Here is a 12,774-nt window from a genome sequence, read left to right on the forward strand (position 1 = left end):
CGCGCAGACGGCCCCCACCTGTCTGACCCAGAGTGGGAAGCCCTCCAACGACTGTCAACAGTCATTGGAGAAGCGGCGATAGCTACGATGTTGCGTACGCTATCGCCGACAGAGCAACATGGTGTTGCTCTAGGATTCATCATGAAGGAGCAGCGTGATGCTGCTTCCTCAGTGACGGCGTCGTCAGGGACGACACCGCGTGCTCAACCATTAAAGTTGAGCGTAAGCAATTACGTGGGAAGAGAGGGCGAGCCTCTCCTCCGATGGCTTGTCGAGCTCGACACAGCCATAGCGGCTCGACGCATCGTCGACCCGCTGTCGAAGGTCGCATTCGCCATGTCCTGCCTTGGCGGACGCGCAAGGAGTTGGGCGTATGGACGCCGACTCTCCGATCCTACGTGCTTCAGCACGTACGAAGTGTTCAAAGAGGAGCTCAAACAAGCGTTTGAGCCCCCGCAAAACGAGTTCCGGTCGAGGGCGGAGTTCCTCGTCCTTCAGCAGGGTAAGCATGACGTCCATGCTTACGCGCAGCGCGCACGATATTTGGTATCAAATATCGTGACTAACCTGATTGACGAGGCGACCAAGGTCGTCACGTTCATGAAGGGCTTAGAGATGGGCCTGTGAAGACCTATCTCTTCCGAGAGTACCCGAGTACTCTCGAAGCTGCGATTACTCTTGCCATGCAAGAAGAGTTTAGCCTGCGGCAGGCTAAACTGCATGTGAACGTGCCGAGGCCGCAACCACGCCCGGTAGCGAGGACAGGAGGTCCGGAACCAATGGGCCTCTCGAACGCAACAACTGCTGGTTACCAGCAGCAGGGAGGTAACGTGCGATGCTTCCGTTGCGAAAGGATCGGTCACTTTGCACGGGAGTGTACAGCTCCCATGCCCCCTGGAGGTGGCCGTCGTGGCGATGCTAGGCATCGCCGCGGACCAACAAAAAACGCGAACATCCAGTAGGCGCGGGGCGCCCTACTGGTAATGCAGTCGCGCGTGCCGACATCGGGCACGCGACACTGACGACTGCAGCCCCCAGTGAGATCAGATCTCGCTGCAAGAAGCAAGATGACAGGCCGAACCTGGTCATCTTGAAGGTAACGTCGAAGAGAGCGAGCGACTCTCTTCGATCTTTGGTAGACTCAGGCGCGTCGAACAACTTTGTTCGACTACGAAGCCTGTCGAGACTTGACTTCGAGGAGGTAAATGTACCTCGAAGTCTTCTGGAGGTACGACTGGCAACTGGTACCATCGTGAAGACCGAGAAGCGCGTCGTGAACGTGCGCTTCTCGTACAAACAACGAGTGTTTGTCGAACACTTTATCGTCCTGGACCTGGACGATAAGTTCGACGTTGTAATGGGCATGCCGTGGTTTGCACGGCATGATCCGGTGATAGACTGGAAGAAGCGCACGCTCGTGCGCTTCGGACTCGACAGCGGAACAGAGAGCGATGGCCCTGTTACCGCAGCGCACGCACCAGCAGGTGCGCGCGACTCGCCAGTCGAGACAGCGCTTAATGCCGCTGTCCCGGAGTGCCCAAGGGGTGCGCGAGGATGCGCACAAGAGGAATCCACGTCGGCAATGCTGCCGACGTCGGAAGAAAAGATGTGTCGGTTCCGGGAACCAACACTCGCGTTCAAGTGCGCATGGGACAGTCCCTGACCCGAAGAGGTCAGGTCGACGACGACCGTCGACTCCGGGAGTAGACGCACCCTCGGTCATGAGGGGCTCCACCAATGAATGGCGTCGAGGTGACGAAGGCGTGTCAACTCCGGGAGTTGACGCTGCAAACAGTGCGGACGGTTGCAAACGTACCGCACTGACGCAATTACATGCTGTCGTGCAGCCGGGCTGCACGACGAAGCGCCATACGATCAAGCCGGGCTTGATACCGCGCGCCCGCGGACAGGGTCCGCCGGCGAACTACTGTCTGTCCACGGCCGGGCCTGGACCAGAAGAACAACTGTGCGGAGCCGGGCTCCGCACAACAAGAAGACGGCGCAAGCGGAAAACGCTGCGCAAGTCTCGGTCCGGGACCGAGACGCAACAAGAACAGTCTGCTGGGCAGACTGAGGCGGTGACGCCGAATGTCAAGACGCTAAGCGTCTTGACGCGCACCGATACTGGATTCCAGTATCGCGAAATGGGACTCGCTAGTCCTCCGACGATGGCGTCGGAGTTGACTTCGCTTCCAGCCATGAGCTGGAAGCGCTTCACGCGCGACTTGCACGATGGACGCATCGAGCAAGTCTGCGTTCTTTCGGACAGCGAAAGAATGGAGAGCGAGAGCGAAGAGCTGAGGCAGCTCTTCATGGGAAGTACCACTGAGAGTGAAGACACTCTCAGTGCGAAGACGAAGCGAGAGCGCTTCGAGGAACAAGGTTGGGACTCGTTAAAGTCGAGTCCCTATTACGAATTGTTGAGGGAGTACAAAGACGTACTCCCGGAAGAGATTCCTGCGGAGCTTCCGCAGGATAAGGGCATTCAGCACGAGATTGATCTCGTGCCGGGCACGAAGTACTGTGTTACGCGGCAGTGGCCACTGCCGCGAGAGCATGTCAAGGCGATCGACGACTTCTTTGAAAGTCGTCGCAAAGCAGGACAAGTGCGGGAATCGAAGTCCCCGCGCAGTGCTCCGACGTTCTGTGTCGAAAAGCCACAGGGCGGATGGCGTATCGTTCATGCTTACAACAAGCTGAACGATGCGACGGTACCGGCGCAGACGCCGATACCGCGAAAAGATGTTATCATCGATTCGATGGCCGAGAGCACCATGTACAGTGCTCTCGATTTGCGAGATGGATTTTATCAAATCCTAATGCGTGAGAGCGATATCCCTCTCACGGCAGTGAGCACGCCAAGCGGCATGCTCTGGGAATGGCTAGTAATGCCACAGGGGCTTAAGAACGCCCCTGCGACTTTCAACAGGTGCGTGACGCACTTGTTGCGCTCGGTGCGCGACTTCGCACCGAGCTACTTCGACGATGTATTCATCCACAGCCGGGCTGTGGACGGGAAGACCGACGTAGAGATGCACAGGGTGCATCTCCGGCAGCTACTTGAGCTTATGCGAAAGCATAAGCTCTACGCGAACCTGAAGAAGTGTATCTTCGGGGCAAGCGAGATACCCGTCCTCGGGTGTCTCGTCGGAAAGAATGGCGTTCGCCCTGACCCGGAAAAGGTCAGAGTGATAAATGAATGGCCAACGCCTTCAAGTGTCAAGGAGCTGAGGCAGTTCCTTGGCTTGGCCACGTACTTGTGCAAGTCCGTGGAGGATTACGCGGGCAAGATCCGCCCGCTGTCACAGCTTCTTAAGAAGGAAGCTGTGTGGAATTGGACAAGCGATTGCCAAAAGGCATTCGATGCAGTCAAGCGGGGCTTGACCGAGGCACCGATCTTGGCAGTGGTTGACCAAGATCGCCCATTTCACGTAGTGTGTGACGCATCCGACTTCGCGATCGGATGCGCGTTAATGCAGCACGATCACGAGGGCCGTGATCGTGTCGTCTACTACCAATCGCGTCAGCTGAAGCCAGCTGAGCGCAACTATCCGGTGCATGACAAGGAACTCCTTGCCATGAAGTACGCACTCGCAAAGTTCCGAGTGTATTTGCTTGGAAGTAGACCATTTGTGGTCTACACCGATCATGCTTCACTGCGTACCGCAGTGAAGTCGCCACACATATCACAAAGAATGGCGAGATGGCTCTCATTCTTTGCGGAGTATAACTTCCGGGTCGAATACAAACCCGGAAGATTGAATGTAGTGGCCGACGCGTTATCACGTCGGCCGGACTACGCAGAAGCTGCTGACGTCAATGCCATTGACGTCATGCGATCGAGCAAACCCACATCGTCTCTGTTGGATGATGTGAAGGCCGCGTACGCGCACGACGCGGACACGAAGCTCTTGCTGGCCTATGGCACAGCACCTTCTGACAAGTCCCGTCAGAAGCTGCCCAAGCACCTTCGAGCGCGTGCACACCGCTTTCGTGTACACGACGGACTACTGCTTTACAATGTAGTCGACGACAACGCGGATCGCGTTGTCGTGCCAAATGACCATGACCTGCGACTCAGGATCATGTACGAGTATCACGATGCCCCAACTGCGGGACATCTCGGACGTGAGAAGACATACGTCCTTCTCACGCGCGACTTCTACTGGCACCACCAGTATAAGTGGGTGCGCAAGTACATCCGTGCTTGCGAGGTATGCCAACGCGTAAAGCCTGCGCCATTCGCACAGGCTCCGTTACAATCACTACTGACTCCGTCGGAGTGTTGGAAGTCCATGTCTTTGGACTTCATCTTTGGTCTTCCCCCGGATAGCGGAGGGAATACCGGTGTTGTGGTCTTCGTCGACCGCTTCAGCAAGATGGTACATCTTGCTGCAGTGCCGGCAGAGGTGACCGCGAAGCAGACGGCCCGTCTGTTTGTCAACATGGTGTTCAAACACCATGTCATGCCGTCCGACATCGTGTCGGACAGAGACCCGCGTTTCACAACGCACCTGTGGCAAGAAGTGTTTACACTTCTTGGGAGCCAGCTTTCAATGTCGACTGCGGATCATCCGCAGACGGACGGTCAAACCGAGCGCGTGAATCGCGTGCTCGTCGATATGTTGAAGAGCTACGCTCACTCGTTCCAATACTGGAGCGAGTGCTTATCGATGGCAGAGTTTGCCATCAATAACTCAGTGCATGCCTCGACCGGACATACACCGTTCTACGTGAATGCCATGCGGCATCCACGTCTACCGAGTTTACTCGGAGTGATGGCTCCCACTTTAAGTGGGGGAGGATCTACGACTGCAATACAGCAGCCGCAGAAAACCGCTGACACTTGCACAGTGTCAGCTGCAACGATGAACAAACCACATGAGTCTGCGCAGGGCGCAACTCCCTCCTAACAAGGACAACAACCACGGGTCTGCGCAGGGCGCAGACACCGCAAGAAACCACGCAGAGGCCGGGCCTCTAGCGGAGAGCGAGCTGAATGACTTCAGCTCGGATGCAATCAGTTTCATCACCAAAAGACAAGCCGTAATTCGGTTTGTCCAAGACACAATAGCAGCTTCTGTTGATCAACAGAAGCTGAACGCAGACAATGCCGGCAGAAGCAACACAAATGAATTTAAAGTTGGTTCATTAGTTTTGTTAGCTACACAAAACCTGCCTAGACATGCAGTTTCGGATTTCGGAGCAAGCAAGCTTGCTCCGCGCTTCATCGGGCCGTTCACTGTGTTGGCACGGCACGGCAACGCATACACACTAGACATACCGTCTAGCATGCGCCTCCATCCGACCTTTTACGTCGGACGGCTGAAGCCATACCTGCAGCACGAGCCATCTAGCTCGGCTGACCCGAAGCCTCGGCAGGAGCCGAGGCAGAAGCGGAGGACTTGGCCTCGGCGACGAGCAGTCTCTCCTCCAGCGCGCGGACGCGCTGGAGTAACCCCTTCATCTGGGTCCCCAACTCGACCTGGATATTCGCGGTCTGCGAGACCGCCGCGACTTGGGCCTTCTGGTTCGCCAGCTCCTGTTTCAGGGCAGCGAACTCAGCGCCCTGCAGACGCTCCACGGCGGTCACCCGGTCGTGGAGAGGCGCATACTGATCAGCCCGGGGCTGATCATACCCGGGCGTGTTCCCACCCCGCCACCGCCGATCTGTGACGCCCGCGGCTCAACCCGCTGGATTGTTGAGCGGATTGTTGACCATAGTATCCCGAAAACGAACCCTCAAGGGGCTCGTTTTCGTATTCGTTGGAGAGGATTTCCTCCCCATCGAGATACATGGGAGCCGCGGAACGTCTTGATGGAGGACGTTCCGGAAATGGTGAGGGCGTACGAGGAACAGTACGCGCTGGCGCAGCGGAAGTAGTGCGAGCGCTGAGATCATCGCTAGCGCCCGAACCCTCACGTGCTAAGAACTTAGCACGGAGCTCTTTGAGACTCTCGGGCTCACGGAACGACGTGTACCCGTTCAGGTCGCGGTCGCTCAAGCGGACCGCGCCTGGGAAACACTTCGTGCACTGAAAGCCCTCGGGCACAGCGCACGGCACATTTGCCTCCTCAACAGCAACATGAAGTTGCTCCAGCTTTCCACGCTTCGAGTACGTCTCGAAGCGATCACGCTGCTTAATCCGATCACGGTAAGCACTCGGCCTCTTGTTGAAGTTATCAACAAAGGCGTTCCAACTTGACAAAGTGCCTGCCACTCGGGCACTTTGCTGCGAGAAAGATGTCTTCTTGCTTTGAAACCGTCGGAGCTCATGAAAGAGTCCGATGTAGTAATCGCGCCTTTGATGCGTTTCCGCATCAAAGTGCAGCTCGGCAACCACAGCGTCATCTTTGATGGCGCTGCATACACAGCGGTACCTCATTCGGAGGTACCGAGTTCTATAGCGGTCCGCAATCTCGGACGCGGATGGCATCCACGGGTCGCGCGCTGCAGGCGCAGCGCGCGAGAAACCTTGAGCTTTGACATCACGCGCTGTAGCAGCAGTGCGCGGAGTACTGAGCCCCAGCGGAAGCGAGTGGGGTATCGCTCTCAGTACGCGAACGCTCGAACTCGAAGCGTCCGATTCATCCCCTTCACGTGGGCGAATGTTCTTGGCATGAGGGTCGAGCGATTCGCTCGACACTGAGTTTGCGCTTAGAGGGCGAGTCCTCCTCGCCCTCCATATCTTCATCGTCGTCGTCGAAGTCGACGACGTCGCCATACTTCGCCTTCTGTCGTTCGAAGTAGTCGTCGATGGAGAGATGACTCCCCACCGACTTCGAGGTCTTTTTCTGTGGCGCGCTCATCGTTGAATGAGCGCGGATTTCTCTCAAACGCGGAGAATTGACGAATGGTCAATTCCGAAGATTGACGTGCGGAGACCCCGCGCGTCTAACCTTAAGGGGGGGATGGTGTAACGGGGTTGCACGTACAAGTGGCTGCAAGCCACTTGTGAATTTAACAGATAGGTTATCTATTAAAAGTTTTGGATACTTCCTCACATTGGTGTAAGACACACCAATGGATACATTGAAGTGGGCCACCACAGTGAGTGGTCCACACATACCCAAAAAGATCCTATTGGTAGAAAGCAGCATCTTTCTACCAATCAGAGACATGCATATTAGCAGGGCTCTGACAGCCAGCCGCTGCCAGCCCCTTTCATAGATGATAAACAGATTTAGCAGATTTTAGAGGAAGATCAATTTACAAACAATACAGTTCTCATTTTACCTAATCTAAGTCACTTGGAATCCTGTCTTATTTTAACTTATATTTGTGTATTCAAATATAATTAACCTAAGTAATTACTAAGTACTTACGCTTCCTCATACACGTTGCGCAACGTGTAAGCTAAAGTAGTGAGTCAAGTTAGACCCACTACAGCCAGAAACTGAAAGGGGAAATCTGCCCGTCGTAACTTGTGAACCTTACGTTTACCGGTGGTAGATCGCTCGCGCTTGCCCCACCCATGGGTGCATATGTATTTGCGCTGGTATAACTTCATCTCAGCTGGAATGAGAGGAATCTCGTCGTCTGACTTGCCTCGGTACTGCTGTTGCGCACGCAGTGCATTGTTGCGTCTTTTGACGTTAATATTCTCCTTGACGACGAGAACCTGGCTGGTGTTCTTCATGTAATCTTTGAGGGCATCCTCGAAAAGAGGCCAGCTGCGTTGTTCTGCACCTAATGCAGGAGCTGTCACTGTGACTTCGTCTTCGACATCACTCAGCGTGCGCTTCTTCTTAATACGGAATGTGATTGCTGCTGCAGCTTTTGCTTCGTCTGACCTTTCCTCCACATCAGATTCATCATCATTGCGATCCTCCTCGTCATCCTCCGCTCGTTCCTCCTCGTCGTCCTCACCTCGTTCCTCCTCGTCAGCCTCAGCACTCCCATCTTCGTCTTGCATCCCTTCATCTTCGTCTTGCATCCCTTCATCTTCGCTGGCATTGCTAGTGCTACTAGACCGCGGCACATGTGGTCCACCAGCATTCCGCTCTTCAGCAGCCTTCGCCATCGCTTGTGCCTTCTCCGACCTCGTCCGTGCCGCCCTTATGCTCTCTCTGCGTGCTTCCTCTGCTTCCCTGGCTTCCTGCTCCTCTCTAGCTTCATCAGCCATGCGCTGCTTGATCAGCGCCGTCTTGTGGGTGCGTGCCATTGTTGCCACGTGCCGCTCCCGCCGATTTGAGTGAATGAGTGGCTGGAGGGTGGTAAGAAAAAAATAAAATTCGGAAATTTATTTCAATTTACATACCTGGCTAATACCTGTTTCAAGGACTGTCAAATACCTGCTACTCAATACCTGGACGCGAGCTTTGCCGTAGATTATTTGCCCCGTTTGCTGATTGGTCGGAACCTGGGGATGGATGGCACGAAGCGAGCGCAGTGAGCCCCGCCTGCGGTTTGACAGTTCGTGTGCGGAGCACGCGGCTGCAAATCCAAGACCAGCAATGGTCTCCCCTAGCAAGCGGAGGCGACGCGTGCGAGCCACCAGCGGGCTTAGGGTTCTGGCGGAGCGAGCGCAGCGAGTCTTTAGGGTTTTGGGGATCGCACGGAGCGCGTAGCTGGGGGATATTGTATAGTGACACCCCTCCTATCGGCACGTTTTGTGTGCATGGCGAAGGATGTCTAGGGTTGGTCGAGTTCAGGGGCCTGGGTCGTAATTTTCAAATCAGCTGCACGCAACTTCTCAAAACCCCAGACCCAGAGCCCGACCCGACCCGCAGACGAACCGAAAAAAATGTAACCTTGTTATGGAGTGAATCTGGAAAAGTATTCTTTGACGACTTGGAATTATTTCTCTATGAGTGCTTCTCATTACGGCATCTTAAGTAACCCTACACAGATTAGAAGCCCCACCTCCCAAATGTGATTGCTTTTTGTGGCCAAAAGTAAATAGTGACCCGGGTACTATTCGGTGAAATCCGTTAGGTACTATTTGAAGTATAATAACTATAATTAATATACATGTAGTAGCAACTATTAGCGTTAGGGAGTACACTACCATTGCGTGCAGCTCCAGCTTGAGCACTTGAGGCCGCACCCTGGCTCCACCTTGGATCATTCTTTTGAGAAGCTGGAGCTCAAGAGCACTGGTTTGTTCTTTGACGATCGACGCCGCGGTTTTGGTACAAAGCTTTGAGAGTGAGTGCTGCACCCAACTCGTGCACATGGGACAGGACCCCAGTTTTCCCTAACCCTTGGAAACCGTATCCGTCCTGCGGGTATACGTCGCATAGCGTATATGTAGCGGTACTCCCACCACTCATTTTTAAAGCGGGGGAAATTACCAGCAGCCAGGAAGCCATGGCGCCGCGCGTCAAAGCGGTGGTGCGACTGCCGCGCCACGGGTGGGCGACTGACAGGGAAGTAGTTGTGGACAGCGACGAGGAGTGGGTTGAAGTGTCGGCGGAGTCGTCGGGTACCGGCAGCTCCACGTCCAAGCAGCGTCGTTCGGATGATTTCGACCGTCTCCAGACAATGCAGAGCGACAAGCGGCCAGTTGTGATGGCGCCGTCCCCCGAGATGACCGAGTTTGTTTCCTGGGGAGCGTTGGACGAGTATCTAAAAGGATATTCAGCCGAGACGTACCAGGTAACGTTTGCTGTTCTGAATAGGACAACTGCAACGGTTTCGCATAATCTAACTTGTTATTCATTCAACTGCTTCATGCAGAGCTTCCGTGTTCGCACAAACAACAAGGTCGAGGCGCGAAACAAGAAGATTCAAGATTCCGGGTCCACGAAGCTGCTTGTGCCTGAGGAGTGGGTTCACTACTCGAAGACATTCGTCTGCACCCACGCAGGAAGGTATAAGCCGCGAGGCCAAGGAAAGAGAAAGCGACAAGGGTCGGATTGATCAACTTGCTGGTGTACGCAAAGACAGAGCGGCAGTACTTGCGACTGCGCGAGTACATGCGCCATATTATCGATGTCGGGACTGGTAGAGTGTCAGCTGTGTCGGCTTGGTCTGGAGGTATTGAGTTCGGCATCAGTCGGGCGGAGTTGGGCATCGTTGGTGACCAGTTGGGCACCCGTCAGACGGAGTTGGGCACAGTTGGTGGAACGCGTGATGAGTGCAAGCACCCGTTTGAGGCGTACTTCGTGAAAAACTGGGATAACTGTCGTCATATGTGGTGCGCGTTTGAAAGGCAGAATGCTTGCACCCAAGGCAACAACACAAATAACCGTCTCGAATCTTCGTGGAAGCAGCTGAAAGAGCTTGTGGACTCCTTCATGCAAGTGGATGAGTGCATTGTGTCGATAATGGTCTACCAAGCCCAAGCGGAGAGGAAGTTTCTGGACGCGGTCTACAAACTACCGCTACTTGCGCATGTGCATGAATGAAGAAAGAAGTAGCAGTAGCTAAAGGCTGTTAGCACGAAATAAGTAGGAGTAGCAGCAGCTAAGTCACTGAAATCGTTGCATTGAATTATGTTTGTAGAGTTATATGTTTGATGTGGGCTTTAGAAATCGAAGGAGAAAACCTGCCCAGCAGAACATTTCTCCTGCCTCGGACTCTGGCTGCCGCCACTTATCAATGCCATGTCGCTCCGGCTCTTTTAAACCTTACGGATATACGCGTATAGTGTATAACTTTTACGCAGGCTCTCACGAGTTGGGTGTTGTAGTGGGCACAGAATGGGTGCCAAACGGTCACAACTGGGTGGGATGGGTGCTGCTTGGGTGTCGTAACTCCATCCTGTCCCGTCCCATGTGCACGAGTTGGGTGCAGCAATGAGTGCCCAAAGCTTTGCTGAAGCCTCAACTTGCCTGTTTTCAGCCCGCTGTGTTACACCTACTGTATCGAGCTGCATTTTCGATCTAGGCAGCACAAAAGAACCTGTAGCTTGAAAAGTTGCATGAGAAAGCGGCACCGGTGGAAAACGAAAATACAAAGCTAACCAATGACTTAGCGACGTTCGACGAATACTACTCTGAGGAAATCGAAAACCTGGTTGCCCAAGATAAGTAAGCGCCAGCTGAAGAAACGAACGACTTGCAGGGGGAGGGGGGGGGGGGGGAGTCGCCTGCGTCGACGTCTTCACGCCGTAGTAAGAGACGCTAGGGGTAGATCTAGTAGTCGTCGCCGCGAGACACAACTTCCTTGCACGTGGGGCGCAGGATAATGGTGTGCTCGTACTGTGCGGTGTAGCTGCCCTTCACATCAACCAGAGGCGGGTACGCCGTGACAATGCCCGTGTCTACCAGGTTCTTCAGAGCCATCAGGTACTTCTCCTGCTTGGCGCCCTTGGGGTTAATCGTGGCCGAACCACCGTCCTCGCGCTCGATCCATCGGCGGCACCACGGCAGTGTGCCGAACGTGCGCGTGATGTGGCCGAGCAGCTTCTTGGCGCGCGGCAGACGCAGGGGTATGTGGGGGGCGTCGAAGGCTTTGGCGTAGTGCGAGCACTCGCCGTCCTCGACGACATAACCGCGGCCGGTGGTGTTAAACGTCTCAATAGCGAAAATTTCACCCTCCTCCATCTTGGTCTGGTCCTCCGTCTTGACAATCGGGACGCTCTTGCCGGCGTGGATCTGGTAGGGGCCAATGGAGTGGCCGTTCAGGTTGCGGATGGACTTGACCGGGTACGTCTTACCGTCAATAGTCACTTCGAACGACTCCATAACCTCCTGGATGTCGCCACCGATCTCACCGAGACGCGCATCAATACCGGCGCTGGCGATACCCGCATTGGTCGCAGCCTTGGCAGCCTCGAGCAGCGGGTCGAACTGGGGGTCGAACGCGACGGTCCACGCACTGTCGATGATGCGGCCGTTCACGTGCGTGCCGAAGTCCACCTTCATCACGTCGCCGTACGACAGCACCGTGTCGTCGCCCGAGTTGGGCGTGTAGTGCGCCGCCACGTGGTTCAGCGAGCAGCCCGTCGGGAAGCCGATGCCGCGCTGCCGAAATGAGCAACAACAACAAAAAACAAATACTGTCACTACGCAACCCCAAAACAGTATGCACCAGTCCAGTCCTGGATAGCTCAGCGACGTACAGCGAAGCCGGCCTCGACCACGAGCTCGCGGTTCTTGTTCTCGAGCTGCGTGCACATGTCGATGAGCTTGACGCCGGGCTTCATGATGCTCTGCGCGAACTTGCGCACGTGGCGGTGCACCTCGGCGGCGTGGCGCACCGTCTGGTACAGGTCCTCCTGCGCGCGGTCCAGCGCGCGCTTCTCCTCGCTCGTGGCGCGGAACGTGTTGAAGTCTCCCGGGTGCGCCTGGATCTCGCCCTCGGGGAACTTGCCGTCCGGGAAGAGCTGCTCGATGGGGATCGAGGGCGGCTCCGTCTGCCCCACGCCCACGTAGCTGTCCGTGAAGCCCGCCACGCCGCGGAACGGCGGCGGCTTGGAGCCTGCGGAGGCGCCAGAGGCCTTGCTCTTGCTCTTCTTCTTGTGCTTTTTCTTCTTCTTCTTGCTCTTGGCGCTCTCGCCCTCGGCGGGCGCCACCTCGCCGCCGTGCTCGGCGTCCGCCATCTTCACGTCCTCCTGTGCCTCCGGGGCCGCCGCCGCCTGCTCCTGCTCCTCCAGCTTCGCCATGGGTTACGTCTGCTTGCGCCTTGGACGGACTCTTGGATAGTGATGGATGCAGTGCTTGGGTCGCGAAAACGACTGGTTACGGTTTCACCCACGTACCCCAGGGTAACCCACCCGAGTTACACCCGCGTGTTTTTATGTGGAAGATACACAGTGTGGCCGCTTTTTTAATAAAGTTCATGGCGGATACGGTACTGCTAAAGTACCGTGACTGTTTGGGCAC

The 12,774-nt window shown here is 55.4% G+C and overlaps 3 protein-coding genes across 3 annotated transcripts; 1 reads left to right on the top strand and 2 right to left on the bottom strand.

Annotated features, from left to right (window-relative positions):
- Positions 1 to 7,322: 7,322 nt before the first annotated feature.
- Positions 7,323 to 8,165, bottom strand: IUM83_00187 (uncharacterized protein; the record flags this gene model as incomplete). Its single annotated transcript, XM_067923939.1, has 2 exons — positions 7,323 to 7,357; positions 7,439 to 8,165. 2 exons carry the CDS (start codon positions 8,163 to 8,165, stop codon positions 7,323 to 7,325), a joined length of 762 nt encoding a protein of 253 aa, XP_067789354.1.
- A 1,148-nt stretch (positions 8,166 to 9,313) lies between these two features.
- On the top strand, positions 9,314 to 10,353 carry IUM83_00188 (uncharacterized protein; the record flags this gene model as incomplete). The annotated part of the gene is made up of 3 exons (XM_067923940.1): positions 9,314 to 9,601; positions 9,683 to 9,816; positions 9,954 to 10,353. The coding sequence occupies 3 exons, from the start codon at positions 9,314 to 9,316 to the stop codon at positions 10,351 to 10,353; spliced, it is 822 nt and encodes a 273-aa protein (XP_067789359.1).
- Positions 10,354 to 11,082: 729 nt separating this feature from the next.
- IUM83_00189 (Methionine aminopeptidase, type II) lies at positions 11,083 to 12,554 on the bottom strand (the record flags this gene model as incomplete). Its single annotated transcript, XM_067923941.1, has 2 exons — positions 11,083 to 11,913; positions 12,012 to 12,554. The coding sequence occupies 2 exons, from the start codon at positions 12,552 to 12,554 to the stop codon at positions 11,083 to 11,085; spliced, it is 1,374 nt and encodes a 457-aa protein (XP_067789358.1).
- Between the last annotated feature and the right edge of the window lie 220 nt (positions 12,555 to 12,774).

Source organism: Phytophthora cinnamomi (assembly GCF_018691715.1).
Source record: "Phytophthora cinnamomi strain GKB4 chromosome Unknown Contig53, whole genome shotgun sequence".
NCBI classification, from domain to species: Eukaryota; Oomycota; class Peronosporomycetes; order Peronosporales; family Peronosporaceae; genus Phytophthora; species Phytophthora cinnamomi.